At 40.3% G+C, this 23,590-nt stretch overlaps 1 protein-coding gene across 4 annotated transcripts in view; it reads right to left on the bottom strand.

Annotated features, from left to right (window-relative positions):
- Positions 1-2,254: 2,254 nt before the first annotated feature.
- Positions 2,255-23,590, bottom strand: part of LOC147227338 (MICOS complex subunit mic25a-like) — an 82,814-nt gene continuing 61,478 nt past the window's right edge. For all 4 annotated transcript variants that reach the window (XM_086159426.1, XM_086159427.1, XM_086159429.1 and 1 more), the window contains one exon: positions 2,255-4,129. In XM_086159426.1, the coding sequence (XP_086015552.1) occupies positions 4,106-4,129 (24 nt within the window). In that variant the 3' untranslated portion in view covers positions 2,255-4,105. The remainder of the gene's footprint in view (positions 4,130-23,590) is intronic.

Here is a 23,590-nt window from a genome sequence, read left to right as displayed (position 1 = left end):
TCTCTGCAAATTTAAGTCAAGCATGAAAGACACAGAGCACAAGATGGAAAAATATATCTGTCAGCAACATTCCAAAATGCGTGTGAGTGATGACCTTCAAATTACCAGTATATGTGTTTTGGTGTGGCAATAAATCACATTATTGTCAGAAAATTAAATGAAATTGTAAATAAAATTGTAAAATATCAGTAAAAGCCATTTTGGCATCATTGCTATGCACATAAAAACAGAACTGATTTCTTTGCCATAGACATGTGTCTGAGTTTGCACAACTCAAGAGATTGGGTTGCCACGTCACCTAATTCTTATAAACTGACGCCCCTTATTATTGTTTCACTGAGGTATTCTTTGATTCCCAAATCTGGTACAAATTGAAAAGCTGTACAAAGGCCACAAATCTTACATGTTGAGGTTGTTGTACAAAATGTTCTTTTGAAATCCAGTGTAATGCTTTTTCACTGGACTTATTCCCCTGTTCTGAAACCCCAACAATGTGCATGCCTGCTCGCACACACACACACACACACACACACACATACCACTGTACCATTTTAGCTTGACTGAATCGTCATAATAAGAACCCTTTGTCCAGGCAAAAAATGACAATAGGCAGATAAAGGGAGGTCGCCACATTATGTAGCATTAAGCCACTCAGTACCAGACGCATTACAGAGAAAGAAAAGAGGGATGAGGAGAGGGATGACAAGGGAAAGAAAATGACAGCGCAGACCGGCAGAAAAAATAAGAAGCCGGTGATAAATTGGAGGATTAATCTGGGCAACTACAAAGGGATTAAATCGTTCTCCCGCAGCACATTCTGAGGCTCCGGCAGACAACAGAGGTTAAGAAGACGATTCTCTCCCTGCCCTCCTTCCCTCTCTCCCTCTCCTCCCCTGAAACGCCTTCTCTCCGTCTCTCATCCCTCTAATGGCATTAGCGAGGTGGAAGTCTTTAATCTGGATGTAGTGAGGAAGGCCTCTGCAGAGCAGACACACACACACACTCACACACACACAGACAGGTTGAGCAGATGGAGTGTCAGACTAATAGACGTCAGTGTTTCTGATCATCTGATGAAGGGGAGAGATAACACAAAGACCCATTGATTTCCCTGGTGTGCGTGTGTGTCTGTGTGCGTTTTTAGTCGCTCACTTCTGCGATGCATGCTGACCTATCCTTCCTGCTGCACAGAACCATTCCTGTCACAATCTTAATGACGGGCACGGGTGTTTACCTCTGTACACGCAGAGCTGCCACCAAAATAGTCCTTTTTTTCTCTACCGCTCTTTCTATAATCTCTCTACAAGGCCTCTCCCCCACCTCCCTACCCCGACCCCCCGCCCCCCGTGCACACCCCCACTCCCTCACCACAGTGGTAATTGGGTATGACACGGGATCAACAGGGAGAGAGCGAGGACGCATTTGAATGCGCCGTGCGCCTTCATCACTTCTCTTCCTCTAACCTGCCGCCTTCCCAGCTCCCGGCACCTCGCTCGCCGACGTTACCGTGGCAACATCTGCGTGCCAGCATCTTCCCTCCAAGACACCGTGTCATTTCTTTTATTAAGATTGGCCGCCGGTGTCCAAATAGTGTGTTAGCGTGTGCTTGAGCATCTGGGTGTGTGTGTGTGTGTGTGTGTGCGTGTAGGAGCAGGAGTGTGTGGGGTAAGGAACAGCAGCCAATTACCAACCCCTCGCCAAAGCAGTTAAAGCTACAAGTTGGCTAGAAGTTACCCCGAGCACGGAGAATGGAGCCTCTTAATGAAAACTTGTCAGGTCAAGTCAGTCAAGTAAGTTCATGCATACATGTGCACACCTTGACGCTGCTCAAAGGCCATGTCAATCGGGCTGAATGTAAACTCCTTAAGCTTTCTTTACTTCTCAAAAAGGAGTTGACCACACACATGCTCGCACAGCGGATGGCATTTAAGCCAGTTGTTTATTCGCATTCACAAATGGATGTTGATGGTTTTTTTTTTTGATGTTTTTGAATTCAGTGGAATTTTCCTGGTGAGGCCCAGGAACTCTGGAAAACTGCAGGCGTCCAGTCATGGAGACTATTATTCAACCTTTCACAAGCATTATTTTTTTCTGTATAGTTTGAATAGAAACGATAGGAAAAGGTGCAGTATTTAGAGCTGATTATGTCTAAATTTTGAAATTTAACCTTTCATAACAACCAGTTAATTAACTACTACTAATACTACTAAAAGAAGAATAATAGTGTTATTGAATCAAAGCTGTTGGCAGCTTTCCTCTCCACTAGGTTTTTATTTGTCACAGAAAAACATCATGTCTTTTTGGCTTTGAAACAAAAAGGGAAATAAGCAAGTCTTTTTCACAGCAGATTGGACCATCTTTTCCACCACCCGTCATCTTTAGGTTTCAATGGAACTTCTGACTGGTTCCGCTGCTGTACAAACAGAACCGAGAATCCTTGCTGTTGGTAGCCAGTCAGGACCTCTAACAATCACACAGGTCGGTCATCATATGATCACACAATTCCTTGGGAAAAAGGCTGGATAACTGACAAGGTTTATATGACTCAAAACCAAGTACCGGTAATCATTAACCACTATGACATAGTGTATTCCCCTTGTTTTACAAAAAAGTGTTTTACATCTATAAAGCACAACTATACTCTGTTTACCTCAGAACTTTCTTAGTCCTGAAATCTAGAACCCACTGTCTCAACCATTTGTCTAAGATCTTTCTCATGCACTGATTTTGAAATATTAAATAGAAATATTTGGATGCCCACCCAAACCCAGCTCTTGCATTTTACAAGTTTATCACTGCAAAGGCCAAATACAATGCGACTTTAATTTTATTTGATTTAAATTTTTCTTTGCCTTTAGACAATTTAGAATTTTCCCCCTACTTTTCTAGGCCTTTCGTGATAAAATAGACATGCATCTTTATTAAATCAATTACTGAAAAATTGCCTCCTAATACTTTGAGTGTATATTTCCTATCTGCAAAAGACCATAGTGACCTTGACTTATTTAAATTATGTTAATTTACATATGAATAGTGACTGATATCCAGTTCCATAACCATCCATCATCAATTATCTAATGCAACAGATCGCTGTCAGCTATGTTTTTCTACTGATGTATTTCAGATCCTCCATTATTCTGCAACTTTGAATGTTAAAATGAATATTTTTAAAGTTAAATATCCAGATCGATTTTTCAATAATTATTGTCCCAATGTATAATATTTTCTGAATGTGCTGAAGAAGGTGGTTTTCCCCCGACAATAGTGCAGCCGGCCAACTCTTCAGAACCATTTTATCAAGACTTGAAGCTTGTGATGCTGTGGAAAAAAGCACCGTGAGGATCAAACCACCTGGTAAAATAAGGCTGTGCAAACACATCTTTCCTGAAAAAAATATTGTCCACGGACATTATCACTAAAAATACAACTGTCAGAACATCCTGACAGGTTCCAGGGTTGGGTGTTATGGCAGCCCTTTCATTACTGGCAATGCAGACTGTGTTTTAACACCCACTCCATGAACAGCTCTTTAGTACAATAATAAATAAATAAATACATTTAAAATACTGAATGAATAGGAATGGTTTAATATAGTCAAATGATATGTAACGTTTGATGAATAAAGGTCATAGTCAGGTAACTTATGCTGTTTCCTGTGTGTTTAAACAATACATACAGAATCCAAAAAATGTAAAACCAATCAACCTCAAAAAGCTATTCTTTCAGTCAACTTAATTCAGCAAACACCTGAAATCGTTTTTTTTTTTTCCTTTTCATTTTAACAAAAGTTTTGGACTAAAAGCATACTTCACATTCAGCTGTTGGATGGATGAGCCTGAAAGCATCTTTACAGCTCAGTCATTAGAAATGCCTTCCTCCGATCTTGTAAATGACTGAATCCAAAGTGCAGCGACTCAGACCAAGCATCTCCTTTCTTTCAGAGTAACTTGAACAGATGCTGCAAATAAAAAACGTACTAGTAAAGTTTTGAAAACAACGCAAACTTAACAGCAAATTAACTCCCTTATGATTCAAACAAGGACGCTGACAGTCGCCAATCTTAAAGCCAATGTAAAGCCTTCATCAGTAGTTCTCCAGCTGCTCTTCATCCATGGTTGACCAGTAAGTTCTGTGTGAAAGAAGAGACAAAAAAAGAATAGAATAAATTGACTCTCATGTCACATCATGACAATTGAAATGCTTTTACGGCAGGGATTATCTCAGTAATGGAGGGAATTGAGCAAGTTCAGCCTGTTTATGCAGGTCTAAACCACCAGTCGCACCAATCAGAACTGTAGGACTTAACTTCTGGCTGTAACTCCTTTCTGTTATTGCCAAGAGGAACACACAGCAGCCTTTATTTTATTCTTTATTTTCTTATCTATCCCGAAGGTTAACAAAGCTCTTTTTAGTGAGGTTTTCGTTTATGATGCAGTTTGTGAATCCTCCGAATATCAAGGGTGCCAAGCAATAAACAGAAGTGTCATTGCTGAAGAAATTCCCCTCACAGTGCTTTTGAAGATACCATATTTATGATTCATGATGATGTGTGCTCACGTTTGCCATTGGCAGGGGCATAAAATCAATAGTTAAAGCAACAACCTCAGTATTGACAATAAAAGGCTGCAATTCAAAATAGTGCAAGAGATGTGAGGGTTGGACTGAGCGTAATTTTCAACCTCAAGTAAGTGATTTGGTAAAATAAAAACAAATATGACATATGCACAACTTGACATTGGAAAGACTGTCACATATGAATTGTTATATTGCCGGTCAGCAATCCTTTACGAAGTAAGAGAAAATAATCACCCTGGAAGAGTGAATATTGACTTCACATCATCATCATCACTGTCAAGACTGCCAACATTATCATCACTATCACCTCTGAGAGTTTGCTAAGGTTTCATAAATCCTGTGTATCTCCTCAGTCTCAGCATCAGAATGACCAGATGTTAATTTAAATGTCATCGCTGCCTTGATTCTAGTAAGAAAATTTTGTTTCAACACTCAGCTCTGCTCCACTTAACGTAACAGGCTTTGGATAATATCCTCTGCTCATGACAAATTTGGTAAATGTTGATATGCGGGGAGATAATAATGATACATGCATGTTAAGAAAAACTAGGGTGAAGTAATTTACAGTAGGAGTACAAAAACTTGTATAAATGACTGAATTTTATGTCTGTGTTTTGATATCCATTTGCTAAATGTATTCTTATTTCTGCCCTTAACTAGGGGCTGCCTTTTGATTAAACTAAACTATAATTATATGACAGCTACAGAGTCATTAGACAGTGGGTGTATTTGTGTGTACCGGTATATGCCGTATGACACAATCTGCCCAAGGCATCATTACAGTGAATTGATCTTCTCTCATCAATTGGATTGTTTTCCGCGATAATGAAATTATACTATCAGAGATCATATAGACCATTATCAGGATGAAGACATAAGACAGAAAAAATCTCGTTTACCATTTGATGTCAGCCAAACACATGATGATGGGTTTAGAAATTTCCTACTCAAAGTGGTCAGGGTGGACACACAAAAGATGCATAGCTCAAAGACATCGGATCTAACACTTTCACTGAGGGAGAATGAAAACAGCTCCACACAACCACTCCTCATTATGATCAGTTAAAAACAAAATCCAAACCTCCAAAAAATACCCTCACTTGAGACATGTAGAATACACCACAGTTTCTACAGTCTGCTGGCTGCCATTTATTTACATTTCTTTCAGGCTACAGTTCCCGTTATTATTTTTAGGAGTGGCACAGCTGAACATTAGGAAGAAATCTAACTGTAATATCTTAATAGATCATCAAGGTCTGTTGCCTTCTATCCATCTAAAAGACCCATGAAATAGCTTGCAGGGCAGTTTTTCTCAGTAGTTTTGTATTTTCATTAAACATTGGAAGGGATAGACTTGTGCACTGCTGTTGAGTTACACACTAACAATAGCCAGGAAGTGACGCCTCCGTGAGCTGCCACCTTACCGTGGTGGAGGGGTTTGCGCATCCCAGTGATCCTGGGAGCTATGTTGTCGGGGGCTTTATGTCCCTGGAAGGGTCACCCAAGGCAAACAGATCCGGGAGACCTTGGGGGTCCGATCCTCGGGTGCAGAAGTTGGCTCTTGGAACATGGAATGTTACCTCTCTGGCAGGGAGGGAGCCTGAGCTGGTGTGCGAGGCTGAGAGATTCTGACTGGATATAGTCAGACTCACCTCAATGCGCAGTGTGGGATCTGGAACCAGGCCCCTCGTGAGGGGCTGGACTCTTTTTTTATTCTGGAGTTGCCCCTGGTGAGAGGCACTGGGCAGGTGAGGGCATATTGATTGCCCCCCGTCTCGGCACCTGCACGTTGGGGTTCAACCCAGTGGACAAGAGGGTAGCCTCCCTCTGCCTTCAGGTGGGGGGACGGGTTCTGACTGTTGTTTGTGGCTTTGCACCCAACAACAGTTCAGTTTACCTACACTTCTTGGTGTCCCTGCTAGAGAGCGCTCCTACCGGGGACTTCCTCGCTCTACTGGGATGATACAACGACAGTGCAACTTGGAAGGGCATGACCAGGAGGAAAGCCCCCCCTCGATCCGAGCACTGTTTTGTTATTGGCTCCAATGGTAGGGGAGAATGCTGGTCAGACCCGGCAGACCCAAATGTAACATGAAGGTCTGCTGGGGACGTCTAGCAGAGTCCCCTCTCAGAAGGAGTTTCAACTCCCACGTCCAGCACAACTACAACCATGTCCCGAGGGAAGCAGGGGACATTAAGGCCGAATAGGCCATGTTCTGTGCTTCCATTGTAGAGCCGGCAGACTGGTGCTGTGGACAGAAGGTGGTTGGTGCCTGTCAGGCAACCCTCGAGCCCACTGGTGGACTCCAACAGTGAGGGATGCTGTCAAACTAAAGAAGGAGTCCTATCAGGCCTTTCTGACTTGTGAGGCTCCAGAGACAGCTGACATGTACTAGCAGGCCAAGCGGCATGCAGTTTCGGTGGTTGCTGAGGGAAAAACTCAGGCATGGGAGGAGTTTGGGGAGACCATGGAGAACGACTTCCGGTGGACATCAAGGAGATTCTGATCCACCATCCGGCGGCTCAGGAGGACCAAGCAGTGCTTTGTTAACACTGTGTACAGTTGGAGCGGGACGCTGCTGACCTCAACTCGATATGTTGTAGATCGGTGGCAGGCATACTTCCAAGACCTCCTCAACCCCATTGAAATGCCTTCCAATGAGGAAGCAGAGCTGGGGGACTCTGGAGTAGAAACACCTATTTCCGGGGATGAAGTTGCTGAAGCAGTCACAAAGTTCTTCAGTAGCAGGGCCCCAGGGGTGGATAATGTTCGCCCTGGTTTCCTTAAGGCTCTGGATACTATAGGGCTGTCCGGGCTGACACGCCCCTGCCGCATAGCGTGAGAGTTGGGGTCAGTGCCGCTGGACTGGCAGACCACTGTGGTGTAGTTGGAGGGTGTGTGGTTGGAGGGTGTGAAGTTGGAGGGTGTGCTCCAACTACAGGGGATCACACTCCTCAGCCTCCCTGGCAAGGTCTATTCAGTGGTGCTGGAGAAGAGAGTCTGCCGAGTTGTTGAACCTCGGATTCAGAAGGAGTAGTGTGGTTTTCAACCTGATCGTTGAATAGTGGACCAGCTCTATATCCTCGGCAGGCTCGAGGGGGCATGGGAGTTTGCCCAACAAGTCGACATGTGTTTTGTGGATCTGGAGAAGACATTCGACTGTGTCCCACGGACAATCCTGTGGGGGGTGCTCCGGGAGTATGGGGTGATAAACCCTGACATACGGGCTCTTTGGTCCATGTGTGATCAGTATTGGAGCTTGGTCCGCATTGCCAGTCGTAAGTCGGACCCATTTCCGGTGAGAGTTGGACTCTGTCAGGGCTGCCCTTTGTCACTGATTCTGTTCATACCTTTTATGGACAGAATTTCTAGGCGCAACCAGGCCGACGAGGGGATGGTGGATTGGTGGTTGCAGGATCGAGTCTCTGCTTTTTGCAGATGATGTGGTTCTGTTGGCTTCATCAGGCCATGACTTCCAGCTCTCACTGGAACGGTTCTCAGACAAATGTGAAGCGGCTGGGATGATGATCACCACCTCCACATCCGAGACAATGGTGCTCAACCTGAAATGGGTGGAATGCCCACTCCTGGTCGGGGAAGAGGTCCTTCAGGAGTGAGGGAAGGATGGAGCGGGAGATCAACAGGCCGATTGGTGAAGCATCAGCAGTGATGCGGACTCTGTACCTGTCTGTCGTGATGAAGAGGGAGCCGAGCCAGAAGGCGAAGCTCTGAATTTACCAGTCGATCTACATTCCCACCCTCACCTATGGACACGAACTGTGGGTGGTGACCGAAAGTGTGAGATTTTTTGCCCAACAGTGCTCGCGTTCCAAGCCTAATTCACCACTGTTTACACTGGCTTTTTGTGCCTAGCTCATGTCAACTCATTATGTTTCTTGGCGGCATGATGCTCACTGCTCACATCTCCAAGCCCCATATAGATTTCTCCGATCTTGGGCTTTTGAGACTAGCCCTAAGGGTTTGTACTTGATATGGGCAGGCATAGGGGGCGGATAATACTGGACAGGCTGAGACCGGCGCACAGGGTGGAGGATAAAGTAGTGTTTCTGGCCCAGGTTCCCTGTCGGGGTCACCTTCCTTCAAGGTCCCGGCAGTGCCTCCACAGGTTCAACGTTCTGTTTCTCCTGCTGATTTGGCTTGGAGACAACGCAACCGTTACGGCAGGCAGCTCAAGTCGTCAGTGAGAGACTGATTTGTTTCCAGGAGTGCCTTTTCGGAGTTCGGGGGTTGGCTTTGTGGTGGACACTACGGGCAGTGCCTCTCACCTGACAGGACTTGTTAGCTTTGGTTCAGGAGTTAAGGAAAAAAGTTTAAACTTGCCTTCGTCTCCAATGTCATTCCTCATCCTGCCACAGCACATGGAGAGTCTCATAATGAAAAGACAAGTCTATACCGGCCCAGACTGGTGTCCATTTATTGGTGATAAAGCATCAACTTTAAGCTTGTTCCAAAGTAGATCATGTACTGGCCCAATTTATATAGTAATACTTTAGACGTCCAAAATGATTGCTGAAATAAAAATGGTTGAGTGGGTTAGGGTGAAAATGATGCAGACAGTGACATGTAATGCTATTGCTGATTTCAGCAACAACAATAATAATGGTTGTATAAACTAATTGGAATAACTATGATTATAATAGATAATAATAAAAAAATATTTTATTGATTCATTTTAAATATTGAGTAAAAGTATGAACAGGAAACAAGGAGATGAAAAAAGTTATTTCACTTGCGGTCTATTGCACCTATCATATAGTCAGGAAAAGCGTAGGGTGAGAGGTTTCCAATAAACCTACTGTATGGTTTTGGGCTGTGGGAGGAATCAGGAGAACCAAGAAAGCTCCCCTGTTGGGAATTCACTTTCAATATTCTTGTTATGAGGCAGAAGCCCTAACCACTGTACTGTCATGCCAATCATAAGACATTGTGACCTCAGAGGTTAGCCCATTTTGTCTTTGATAACGGCAAGGTCTACTTATCCAAGGAGAGAAATGTCCAACTTTCAAACACAGATCAGTAAGGTTCTTGAAACCCTTTGTCACTGAGACCATCACAGCAGCTGAGACAACAAAGGCTCCAACCTTGTCTAAATCACTCAGGTCATGTGCCCTTTCATTAAATGGGTGAGATGAATTAACACTAAAAACACTGTACGATGATTCTGATATCATGACTATCTGTCAACCGAAGTCGCAGTCCTTCACTTTGAACAGAACTTTGACAACTTGAAGATCCGTTTTGACAAACATTGAGGAGAAGGCTAACATAATGACACAAAAAGAGGGATTTATAGCAGCTTGTTAGTGAGACTGGTTGTGCATTGCTGTTCCGTGTTAGGTACCTTTCTTCTATGTCAAAGTCAGCAATATGAAGCTTCATGAGATAGTTGTTGTGCCTGAGAAACATGGATGGACCTAAGTTGGACTTCTTCATCAGTCACACAGTATCACACACAATACTCATGTATATGCATAGAGAGTGACTCACAAATTATGTGTGTCTGAATCTCTGAGATAAGAGGGCTTCAGAATGTGCTGTCAGTTTATGTGAAATGGAGTCTATTTCAATAGCACAGACTGGTTTGATCACACTTTAAATGACATCTATATAAAACAAATTGGCAGTTAAAATACAGCAAATCTGACACCAAATCATGAGAATTGATATACAATATAGAATATTTTTCATTATAATTATTATTATTATTGGCCCTGCAATTGACTGGCAACCGGTCAAGAGTGTACCCCATCTCTTGCCCAATGACAGCTCGGATGGGCTCCAGCATCCCTCGCCACCATGAGTGCAGAATACGCGGTAGAGGATGGATGGATGGACAGACGGTAGAATATTATTACTATTGTTGTTGTTATTATTATTATCATTATTATTATCATTATTATCATTATTATTATTATTATTATTATTATTATTATTATCATTATTATTATTATTATCAGTAGTAGTAGTTTTATTGTTATTATTATTATCATAGGTACTAGTAGTGGTAGTAGCAATAGTATTTGTACTTGGATGTCTATGTCTAAAAGGAATAATTGTTGTTTTATCAAACAACTATATTTACCCACTGTGGCAATTTTTGTCTCCCTCATGAAAGGAAGCTATGAAGCCCATAACTAAGACAGATAAAGTATTAGCCATCGTCAGACCTGACAAGATGGGTTATGCAAATCACAAACCAGCCCTTCGTAATAGAATCAAGAAATTATTAAGTTATTTTCTTCCTATCATGCAGATTAAAAGTCAGGAAAACCTTTAAACACACAAAACCCTTCTTTGTTTGACTTTTAAAGAAATACAGCACTGAAAACCCACTGCCCATGTATGTTAGGGAAAAAATCCAAAAATATACAAGTTTACTGAATACTGCTCCGATGGCATAATCCAAATATCTGAAAGCCTTGTACTCTGGTGTCTGATCTTGCAGTGCTCTTGCTCAACAAGAACTTGCAATCGCCATGTGCAGTATATTAATGTGGCTCAAGCTATGAGGTCAAGTGAAATTCTGCTAAATGAATTAATGAATCTTTCAAAATCATTTCGTGTATCGTGGTTTTCAGTGCCTTGGCAGCATAGACACCTGGTGCCAAAGTACCACAGCACCCATAGAACACAGAGGTCTGGACATATCGACAAATGTTTGGGGCACATTAACTTGAAGCCAATTGGCTGAAAGACTGTGTATAAACATATGCACATTGGATATATGAGTGTTTGAGGTGGGCAGGTTCACATATAACCACAAAGAAATTCAAAGCAGGGTGATCAATATGATTACCCTCTTCTGTGTTCTCCTCAATTCTCACTCCACTATTTTACTTTCCAAAGTGTTCCATTCTTCTGCTCTTAATATCTCCTCATTCAAGAAGTAATCTTATCCAAATGTCACCGTTCTTTTATCCTCATACGGTAAATTGAGACGCAAATTGTTAACAGAAATGTAAACGCACCATAAATGCAAACCCATCAAGACATGCTTTTTAGCATCTTAAATGTAACAGGTCTCATTGATCAGTGTATTAGTTCATACTTCATGACTATCGGCTGGTTGGTAACTGGGGCCATTAAAGTGTTCCAATTTCTGACAGTCAGACTTTTGTCTCTGGCCATCTTTTAATGGCACAACATGATGAAGGCTGTCTCTATGACATTGTTAGGAAGAATAGTTGTGTTGAAGCTATCATCCAAGATTGTCATCTTCTATTTAGTACAGCTCACATTTGCATTCAAGAGCATCATATCCAATAGAAAAGCCAAATATTTTCCAGAATCTTGAGTGTGCATGCTGAGCAACAGTCTTCCACTCCAATCATGACTGTGAAAATGGGGTTCAAATGTGAAACTGTGCAAATAGCTGAGCGATATCTTATGATGCAAGAGGGGAACCAAAAATCTTTAGGTTTGAAAAACTGGGAGGATGCTCATTGTTGAATATATGAATAAATAAAAGCAGTGCATACACGGCCTGATTCAGTCCAAAGTTTTGAAATCATATCGACCCTTTTTAAGTTAGCAGCTAAAATAAAACGAATATTCTCGAAATTGTGTGACCATTTTCTATTACTATCACTTGGACAGCAGGCAGAGGCAATTTAGACTTGTGTTAATGTGATAAAACAAGCAGTGAAATGAAATACCTGTAATAATATTTTGACTTTGAATTGATTTTCAGATTTCTCCTTGAGTGTTTGGAAAGGCAACATCTCACAACTTTAATACAAACACACCAATGAAGTAATGTCCCCTAAATTCTTTTCCTACAAAAAGTCTTTGCAGAGCATGAAAGATACAGCGTTCTGTACAGAGTCAGAGAAGATACTCTTATCGGGGCTATTGCAATGCGGCTGCTTCCAACTGACGTGTCTCTGAAACATCAGAACAGAGAATCTGTGAGGTGGGTAGAGAAAGAACAGTGGAGACATGGCCAGAACACAGTAGGCGATGGAATAAGAAAAACAAATAACAAACAGTAAGTCAGGAGAAGCAGAGGAGAGGCAGAAGTCTGCCTGTTCTCTGTTGCATCTGACCTAGCCAGGGAGCCTTGAGACAATTGGAAATCCATTTTATCTGATGACTGGCAGGCAATTGGAGCTCCCAGACTCAGTGGTTGATAGGCCTCACCACTCCGCTGGTGCAACAAAGGGGAGAGAATATGCACTGCAAAGCTTTGCCCACTACCACTAATTCATTTGAGATTATCTAAATAATCAGGTATCAATGTTAAAGTCAATGGGGAAGCAAGTAATTAATTTTCCTTATTGATTTATTTATTCGTTTTTGCATGCAAGAAATAAATTGCCATCAGAATCCCTCAGAGCCTAACAAGAAGTGCTTGTTTGTCCAGCCAGCAGTCAAAAATTCAAATACTTTCAATTAAGAATGAGGAAAACAGAAAGCAGTGGCAAATCCCAGTACCTATGAGGTTGGAAACAACAAATATGTTATGTAAGATTTATAAGAAGCTAAATTATTATTTTCCACTTGCCAGGCAGTCCAGTTTTTTCTCTAAATTCCCGGAGGCTTTTTAAAACACAATTTGGTCTCCATATTTTGGCAAAGTCTGTCAAACACAGCAGTCCTATTCGTTTACTACAGTTTGCTCTCCTTCACAAATCAATGTAATCATAGTAATTGAATTCATTATCAGTATTTCTAGATCTATCTTTTTGTAAAAAAACAAAAACAGTATATCACAGAAACAGTGAATTTAATGTTTTCTTTTTCCAAAGTTGTGTACATTTTTTATGACTTTTTTTATAGGTTGCTATCAATAAACTAAATCACAGAGCATAAGAAAAAGGACATTGTAAAAGACTGTTTTTGTGATTTCTGCAAGTTCATAGTCAAGACTTTAACAAATGAATTTAATATCACTGATATGAAATATCATACTCGTGAATTTCAATATCATAATCATATATATATATATGATATATATATCATATATGATATATATGATATATATATGTCTATTACTGTACTATAACAGGAAAATAACAGCAGGGAACTTTGAAGTTGATGATATTTCACATTTGCATTACTCACAGCTGATTATTGTTGATTTCTAAGAAAGTGAAGCTGGATATTTTATAGCTCTTTACTGTAATTTAAGATACACAATGATCCCTTTCTGTTGGGGAAACTAATTGTAAAGAATAAGGAAAATTCAATGCAAGTTTCACAGCAATACAGCAACTCAGAGAGGAGGCAAATATGCAAACCATAGACATGAAATAGACAACTGAACTCAACTGAATGACACTGAGGCTGTAATTATCCTTTAACTACCACTGGTTGAGCTTTAGTGAACTGCATTACTTGGATGGAACGGACAGAGAAGAACATTTTTCCCTGACCACGGGCACTCTCTCCATTATACCTATGAACCCATGTACACACACAAGCAAGCTCACATACTGTACATAGTCACAAATACTCATGCACAATGGCACACTATTTTTGTAAGCACAATGTATTACTGGTGTTCGGTACTTCCTATGATCAAAAATATAATCCTATAAAAAAATTTCATAGGAAAGTAAACATGCCAACCAAACTGGGAGTAAACTATAACGCAATGGTATTTACTCATTTATTTACAAAAGGGTAGAAAAGAAAAAAAAACAGTCCCTTGCGCAGAACAGGGTCTGAATTCTGGTGCAATCGCAAAAAAGAGGCAGGTCTCAACACTGAAAAAGAAAGACAAGATCAAGAGACAGATGGATTGAGTGACAAAGGGAGGCTGGTACAAAGTGGACCACTCCGATAATGTTGTGGCTGCTTTGAGCCAACAAAAGCCAGTGAAAACCCTGCTGTTGTCCTCTCTTATCACAGCTGGGGACCGTGGTTCCACAAAACCTCTTCCTGAGCATGCCGGAGCGTGTGTAAAAAAAAAAAAAGGTGACAGGAATATTGGTGTGCAATGCACCCAGTAAAATAAAAAAATATATAACAATAATCATAAAAAAGGAATAGAAAAACTGAGTTGTGCATGTAAACTGTTTCTGTAGCTGTGGTAGCTTTCAATGGAACACAATGTAAGGCTTTGTTGAATTACAATTGGGGCCCCATGCAGAGAGTGTAGAAAAGAAGGAATGAGCGGGAGGTCCACTGGCGCAAGCCACTGGCTATAGTGGCAATCCAAAAGGTCAGATTACAGGGAGACATACAAAGTTTGTTGAAAATGCCTCTCTCTGGAGGTAGTGGTGAGTACCCTTATTTCTCACTGAGGAAAAGTGATCACAAGTAGTAATTTGTAATGACTTGTCAAGCCAGATGCATTCAGTTTGTTGTCACATTCTCAGAAAACATGTCAAATCCTCTTCAGCGACATCCTTTGCGAGGCACTTTTGTGGGAAACGCCATTTTTTTGTTGATGTGACTATGACGGGAATACAATTTACTTTTTTGTGTTTCGCTGAAAAGTTGGTGGCAAATGATGCGGTCTTTCTCTTCTTTTTACTCATATGGCTCATGTGTTGTCACCTAGTGTTCTTTTGGTCACTCAACTCCAAAACTATGTTGTCACGCTTGAATCAACTTTTTCCAGTTTCAAGTCACTGCAACGGCAGGCAAATAGTAACTGCTTCAGCTGGGTTTTAATAAGCATTGATATCAGATCGCAGGAGCAATTGTCATTAAAGCTCCCACATCACATAATTCAGACAGTACATCTAAAACTACAGCTATTGTCCTGGCCTCCAGTGGCCATTACATTCCAAAATTAATCAAAGAGAGGAAAACATTCATGTACAGAGCTATGTTGTTGCAGACTGGTCACAATGTCCATTGTCCATGACAGAGCGGTGATAGAATCCATGCCTCAAAGATATCTAGTATTTTGGTGGCAAATGGGGGACCCCCCACGGTATCAGGTGCGTGATCAATATGCTATGGCTGACTGGTGGTTGATTCTGACAAAGCACAGCAGCCCTGAGTATTGAAAACTGATCATGCACTTTGTTATTGTACACTGTCAACTAAGGCTCTCTACTTTTTCTCATTCTATTAGATATTTGTCATCAAAGAGAAGAAACAGTGATAAACTGACACTTCCGTGACCTTTGGATCTCGGTTAATTTTCTCTCTCCTCTCTTGGTCTATTGTGGTTTTAGATTCCTCCATTGGCTTAACTCAAGCTTGTATTGAAAGCCTACCTGCTGAAGCCCAAACTCTGGACCTCTATAGAATTAATAGTGTTTGTAACTAAACTGGAGCTGGATCTAGCTGCTCTGTCAACTCCCTCAACGTCTCTCAGGATTGGGTCCCTGATGTAAAATGCTGATGTGGGTTCTGCTGGGGTGATCAGGGTGCTTCAGTGGCCAAAATCCTGCTCCCTTGCATTGTCACTGTAGACTGCTATGTGATACTTGTCAACCTCTTCTTGGGTGCAGGCCAGTTTCCCACCATGTTCTTGGTGAAGTTGAAGGGCTTGCAACAAGGGCAGCACACTTCTTGGCTCTCTTCTTTCCCCTCTTCCTGTGACATTCAACTTGACAAAGCGTCGGGGATTCCTCCTTCAGCTGTTGCAGAGGTCTGCTAGCTTTGCCTTTTTCTTCCTCCCTATGTCTGCTTGTACTGCCATGCTAGCTGTCTAAGTTCTTGCCACTAATCACTGAGCATTTGATGCGTAATTTCTGGTTGGCATTCCCTCCTAAATAGTAAGCTTAAGATAAGACATAATTGGTCTGCTACAAACAATAAACTAAAAATTCTAGAGTTGCTTAAATTTGATTTTTTTTTTAAAGTTTGTATGATTACTAATCATAATGTGATTATATATGTGGCTTCATAACTATCACTGAGCCCATTGAAAATGCCATTGTTCAACAACAGCATCACTCTGAAATGACAAACAGAGGGTCTCAAACAATAAACTGTAGGAACAAAGGGGAAAAATAGCTTTTGCTTGAATGAAAACTCACAAACGTCATAAATTTGTGGAACCTTAGTGAGCTAGTACTTTGACATGGTTTTGGCTGCTCCAAGGAGAAAATATTTACTGATACTTCGCCACAGCTCCCTGTCCTTTTACCTTTTGATAAATAGATATTTCAATTCCTGTTTGAATTCCATGAATACATCTTTTTGATTTTCATTACATTTTCATGAAGAATGAACGGACATGAATCAAGTTAAAGAGTTTTGATTCAGAAACCTGTTCATCAATAGAGCTGCTAATATCTGGTACAATGTTGGTTGATAAAATAAAAAAAAAACATTTACGATAAAGAACCCTTCAAACCCTGAAAGTTCACATGAGTGCCAGGAGTTAAAATTCTTGTTTGTTTGTTTACTTCATTGATTTTGCAACAAGGGGAGGTAGATTACGATTGTTTCTTTTCAAAGATTTCTTTGGTGCAGTTTTCTTTGAAAGCCGTCTGCCTTTCGTCTGAACACATTTTTTGCGACACTTAAAAGTCTGAGTGGTAAAAAGGTAAAAAGCACAGCCAGCCGTAATACATCACATCACTGAGAATGTATATCACAAAAAGAAGACACAGTACAAGGCAGACAAACAACAAAGGCGAAATAGCCAACGTCAACTGATGGTTTGAGATAGAGGACAACTGCTAAGAGTATGAAAATGAAATCAATAACTAAATTGTGGAGTAGAGAGAAATGAAGGAAGTGGCTGAGGAAAAGAATAGGGGGTTTAGAAAAAGAAAAAGAAAAAGAAAAACAGATAGGAGGGAAAATGGAATGGAAGATGCAGTATTGAAAAAACAGTTTTGGAGGAACATACACACAAGATGATAGCTGATGATGTAAAAGAAAAGCAGGAATCACAAAGAAATTGACAGATGAAAGAACAGAAATTAACAATGAGAAAAGACTAAAAAAATGAACACACGTCAATGGCAACATCACCACCTTAAAACAGCAAAAAATAGATAATCTGACAAAATTAAAATTTGTATTTTGTGGAATATTGGTGTAAGCTTTTCTCTCTACTGGAATTTTAGCCTTGCAGTTAATCATTGTTCGCCTGCTCTAACTGTGATGTACTTTGTGTCATTCCAATATGTCCCTGTTAGGACAAGATTCGCTGGACGTTGATAGTTTATCAACTATGTGTGGGAATGTTCTGCAGGTGCCTGGACCTGACCCTGAGGAGTGCCATGAGAACAGCGTATGTGACAAGCTACGTTCCTCATATTAACCTCAACAAATAATTCAACATATGGAATTTCCAGGCTCATTCTGATCAGAGTTTGGTTAATCTACATGGATTTTTGGGACCAGCAAGGGAATGCCATCGAGACCAGATATAGCAGAGGAACCAGCCATTATTAGGATAGAGAAGAACTTAGCTTTTCATTCTTTTCTTTTTTGCTTGCTTCTAAGGTGCTCTGAGAGAAGTCTAGTCTGTACCATAAGATGTTTTTGTGAGTGTAGTTAAATGAATTGAGTTAAATTTAGTTAAAAAAAAAACACAAGGCAAATCAGAGGTGAAACATCAACTACAGACAGCGAAATTCAACAATGTCAACAAAGATTTGATATTTGTATTTATCTTGAGGATGAATATTGTGTATAAATGTGTTGGTGACTATTTGCTTTCCAGTTGAGGTACTACCTAGCACTTAGCGTCACTACAAATTAATGACAATAAAGGGCTGACATTTCTTTTATATTTTTATTTATGTTTCAACAGCCTTTATTAGATTTCAGGTCAACACTTTTCAGCTGTCAGGCCCCAGCTCATGCGCCATGTCAAAGAAATACAAGAGATAAACAAGTTTAAAGTTTGAGATGCACGGGTTTTGCTGCTGAACATTAAACATCCAGAAGGTGTGCAGGACTACTTCACTCAGGCCCAAACAAAGAAACTTGCAGACTGAAAATCTGACAGACAAACACAATCCCACTGCTGTTCAGAAAAAATTTAGAGACCGCCCCCCACGAGCAATAACTGAGCAGCAAGGCTAGGCTTACTATTGGTAAGGCTTTTTATTTTGTTGCTTTGTTGACAAATTGATGTTTGCAGATGACATTATGATCTGAAGTGAGAGCAGAGAACAGGTTGAGGAAAATCTAGAGAGGTGGAGGTATACTCTGGAAAGGAGAGGAATGAAGGTTGGTCATAGCAAGACAGAGTATATGTGTATGAATGAGATGAACCTGGGTGGAATGGTGAGGCTCAAGGCAGTGGAGATCAAAAAGTTGGAGGATTTCGGGTAGTTAGGGTCAACAGTCCAGAGAGGCAGAGAGTGTGGAAAAGGTAAAGAGATGGGTTCAAGCAGGTTGGAATGGGTGGAGAAAAGTGTCAGGAGTACTATGCTATAGAAGACTATCAGCCAGAATGAAAGGAAAGGTGTACAAGACAGACAGTGGTAAAAAACAGCAATGCGGTATGGCTTAGATACAGTAACAATGATGAAAAAACAGGAGGCAGAGCTAGAGGTTGCAGAGATGAAGATGCTAAGGTTATCTTTGGGAGTAACCATGTTGGATAGGATCAGGAATGAGTATCAGAGGAACAGCACATGGTGGATGTTTAAGATGTTCTGGAGAGAAGGTCAGAGAAGCCAGACTGAGATGATTCGGTCATGTAAGGAGGGACAATGAATATATTGGTAGATGGATGCTGGAATTGGAGCTGCCAGGCAGGAAGTCTAGAGGAAGACCAAAGGGAAGATTTATGGACATAGTGAAAGAGGATATGAAGGTTGTTGTGTGGGACAGAAGGATACAGAGAACAGGGTTAGATGGAGAAGGTCGATGTGCTGTGGCGACCAATGAAGGGAAAAGCCAAAAGGAGAAGAAGACGAAAAGAAGATGACAAATTGAAACTGCTTAATTATCACATAGCCAAATCTTGAAAATCCCGGGAAACTGTTTAGGTACTCCTTCAAAAAAAAATTCTGGAAATATCCACAGCAGGACCTAGGATGCAGGAGGGCAATGATTTTAATATGATGCCTGGCTTTTCTATGGACTGATGGCTAATTGAAAACCATTTAGTTTGAATTGTTAGAGTGTCATCATCAGGGCGAGGTTCCTTTTGCCTCAGCAATACAAGGAAGGAGCTAGTGTGGAATTAGCAACAAGTAAGTGTAAGGATACAAACTTCGAGTTTGATACAGTTGGTACAACTGTTCTTGATGTCTAAAACATCATGAAAACACAGGGAAGCAGCAAGGGTCACAAGAATGAACAAGTTAGACGGTCATCACAGTCAGGCTTAGGATAGACACGAGCTGGATGTGATCTGCCAGTGCACAAAGTGGCTGGATGGAGCAATCTTTCTTTAGATAAGATAACGGCAACATTCTTTCATATACACTCTTCCCTGTTTTGCCCACATATTGCATTTTTAGGATTATCATCAGATGGGCCTCATCATTTCATCAGTCTTCACCAGACCAGACTGGCTTTGTCAGATCCTGATAATTTCACAAGTATTGGTTCTATAAAAGAAGGTCATGCATATTGCAATCTTTTTACTGTGGCATAAGAGCATAGTTTTTTTTTTTTTTTTTTTTGCATCATACATTTATACAATTTTAATCATGAATCTGTATTTGTCTGGCCTCAAGTACAAGACTTGTCACTCAGCAAGCAGTAGAGACCCTTCACATATAATATAATGAAGCATAATTCTCTGCTATAAATGTGTGTTTGACTAAATCTGACATTTTTTTGCTGTCTTATTATTTTTTTGCTAGTGCAAGTGACAACGTAGATGTATTCAGCACTTTCTATGTAAGCCCACACAGTGGCATTGTCAAATTTGTAAAAAAAATATATTTTATTTGCAAGGACAGGTCACCACAAACAGGAACATTATATTGATGAGAAAAAAAAAAGTCTGCAGCATTATGGAATGAATTGCAATAAATCTCAACTTGTATTCAACAGAGTGAGCTGGGGGTACGGAGACTAAAAGTTCAAGGCTCCTTTAAAGTCTCTTTTTCTCCTTACTCGTACGTAGGCTGTCACAGCTAATGAGACGCAAACGCAACTCGGGTTGGGCAAAAAAACAAGAAACTGACAAACCTGTCTCAAATGATTAACAGCTCCAGAAATCAATTCAACACCTTTGAAAAACAATGTAAAATTGACAAGCAAGAACGTTATATTCTTGTTTTCTCCTCTGGGTAGAAAGTCACAGTGGTTACAGCAGAGAGTCACAAATAGTGTCAAAGGATTTAAAAATGTGAAATTTGGAATGTGGTATGTCAACCTTGTAGAAGAGTTCTAGGCTTTTAAAAAGGACATGGAAAACTCAGCATGACTTTAGTACCAATTAAAGCCACCTGCATCAATTTAGAAGCTGTGACTATAAGCCTGGTTTGGAGGATATATGTACTCATGCACATCCAGGCAGTTTGACTATTTTTTGCTTCATAAATTTTGTGTAAAAAAATGAGTGGATACTCAAGTGAAAGTGTGTGTGAGATGTTCTGTGTATGTGTGTGGTCAGTAGCAGGTCTAGCAAGCAGCTCAATCCCCTCATTCTTCTTCATTAGTGCTGACTGCTGTGGGGCCAGGCAACTCTCTCTGTGTCTCTGCATCTTTACATCTTCTGTCCATCTGTAACTCATCCTCTGTAACCTCTTCTCTCCTTGCGGTATCCAACCATCGTCTCTTTCTCCATTTTCATCTCCCAGTACTCGGATGTTCTCCCTCATCTCTTTACGCCTTCAACACTCCTAATATTACCCCTAATATTTTCAGTGCCTGCCCTAATCACTATGAATGTATTTCCATCCTTTTCACACCAGTGCTTTATCTCACATTTTATCATCTTCTCAACTTTCTTCAACTGTCCACCACCTATTCTTAATTATTTTCATCCACATTGCTTCAACGTCACGATTGTGTTGTCCAAGCTTTTTTTGACTACTTGAAAATGTTCTTGATTGTGTCTACCTTTTCCACACATTTCTTTCTTTTGCTAATGATATGTCAAGTTTACATTAATTTTTCTTTGTCAACTTATTTCCTGCTGTTTCCTATTTTTAAACTTAAACACAATTCCTTGAGGTTGGTGCTTTCTTTATGTTATTCTCAGCTTGTGTGTCTATATTGTCATCAGCAGACAGAGAAACTGGGTCCATGTGATCTTTGTACCAGCATGACTCCTGTTCAATGTAAGATAAAAGTGAAGATACAAACAGAAATAAATCAATATTAGCTGGTGTACTGCTGTGATTTAGCGGCTTTGTGAAAGTCAGCATGCATTCAGATTGGCAACTGAAAGATTTACTATCAGTATTTACTATCATTATTGTCAATAGGGTCTTTCTTTGACAATGCATACAAAACTCATGAACCTTTTTCTCTATCCCTGCCTTCTTATTTATGTGTTCTGAAAAGAATCAAAGTCTTTTAAAAGGGAACATTTTTGTGTGAAAACAAAATCAATAATAAACAGAGTAAAATTATCAGTAAAGACAAATATGTCATAGAAAGAATCGGTTAGAAATGGGCATCTAAAGTTTTCCTTTAAAGATATAAAAACAATGAAAAAGAAGAAAAAAAAAATCTATGCTTGCCTGACTGTGAAAAAGCTGTAATTTGCAGACAATGAAAGTCCCTCTCACAGCCTCACTTGATGCTGAATCTTCGGATAATATTCTTATTCTTGGTCCGAACACAAATGACATAACAGCATAATCCAGACATGTCAGACCACCGTCTCTTTGATGTAAAATACTGTCCATCGCCGAGGTTGATATTGCATCATTCTGAAATTTTAATCTGACATGGGATGTAAAATCAAGCAGTTAAAACAGGAGTAAAAATGAGGCATATACAACTGAATTGAATGAATTGCAACCTAAACTGAGACCACAGAGAAACGACAGCCTTTAACCACATGTGAAAAAAAAAATAGCACATGTTTACTGGCTTTTGTTGTTTGATACTTCAGAGAATTATTTTATTTAGGTCTTTGAATTTTCCTTTCTGCAAGGTCACAGCCAATTACAGCAGTACTGATTTGCCTGCTTATTTGGAAAATAATTGAACAGATCTTTTCAGCAAACCAGTGTCAGCAAGTTTTAAGAAGTCATAGCTTCTTTCTTTATTATTATTTCTGTATCATTTGTTTTCCCCAGTGCACCAGTAATTTCCTGAAAGACGTATGTGCAGGGCCTAAAACTCAGGTGCATCATTACTGTACTTTCCTTGACCCAGCTAAATTCCAATGTATTCTCAGTACTCTAATGCTATCACTACATAATAGGAAACCTTTGTATTGAGAGTTTGTAGATTTGATCCAGTGAAAGTCTGACATCCTGGAGGATTTGAATGCTGAATCGAAAGACTGACATACATTGTTATTTGATTTTTTTTTTACATTCCAAAGTAAAACACAAATGATAAAAAAGGAAGAATGATACAGAAAACTCGGACAGAAAAGGAAATACACAAGTTCCGAGATGAAAGAAGCTGCCCAGAGACTGCAACGAAAAAGTTGGAGAATGACTTTCTCTGATCATCACTATACAGCAAACCGCCCCCCCCTTTTTTTTTCTTGTCTAATCTAACTTTCTGTCCATCTCTTCTGTAATCTGTCTGGTAGTTAAAAAAAAATGGTAATAGTAGGTAACTCCCAAAGCAGGCTATTTCTGTGCCGCACAGTAAAGATCTGGATGTGAGTGAGTGAGCACCCTTTGGCCTCTCCAAAAAGGAAAATAACTACATCTAAAGTTCCAGGTCTCAAGTGGCTGCTCAGATTTTAGTCTTGCAGCAGATCTACCTTCATCTGTTGCTGCAATTTAGAAATCAGTAGTAATATAACATTATAAGACAAATAACAAAATGATTGAACAGTAATTTTTTTGAGAGATGTTCTTGAGAGTTACTGTATTTCAAGTAAAACACATTTAACATAAGTAAAACACAACAAATTGATATTGAAATATCACATTGTTTGCCAGAATTTCCCAGCCTTACGGGGGGGCACGGGCCAAGTGTCTCCCTGAGCTGGTCCCAAGCCCAGATAAATGCAGAGAGTTGTGT

The sequence above is a fragment of the Fistularia commersonii genome, chromosome 14 (genome assembly GCF_037954325.1).
Source record: "Fistularia commersonii isolate RoL2024-O1a breed Wild chromosome 14, RoL_Fcom_v1.0, whole genome shotgun sequence".
Taxonomy (NCBI): domain Eukaryota; kingdom Metazoa; phylum Chordata; class Actinopteri; order Syngnathiformes; family Fistulariidae; genus Fistularia; species Fistularia commersonii.
Note: the sequence above shows the minus strand (reverse complement) of the source record. Positions and strands in the feature narration are given on the sequence as shown.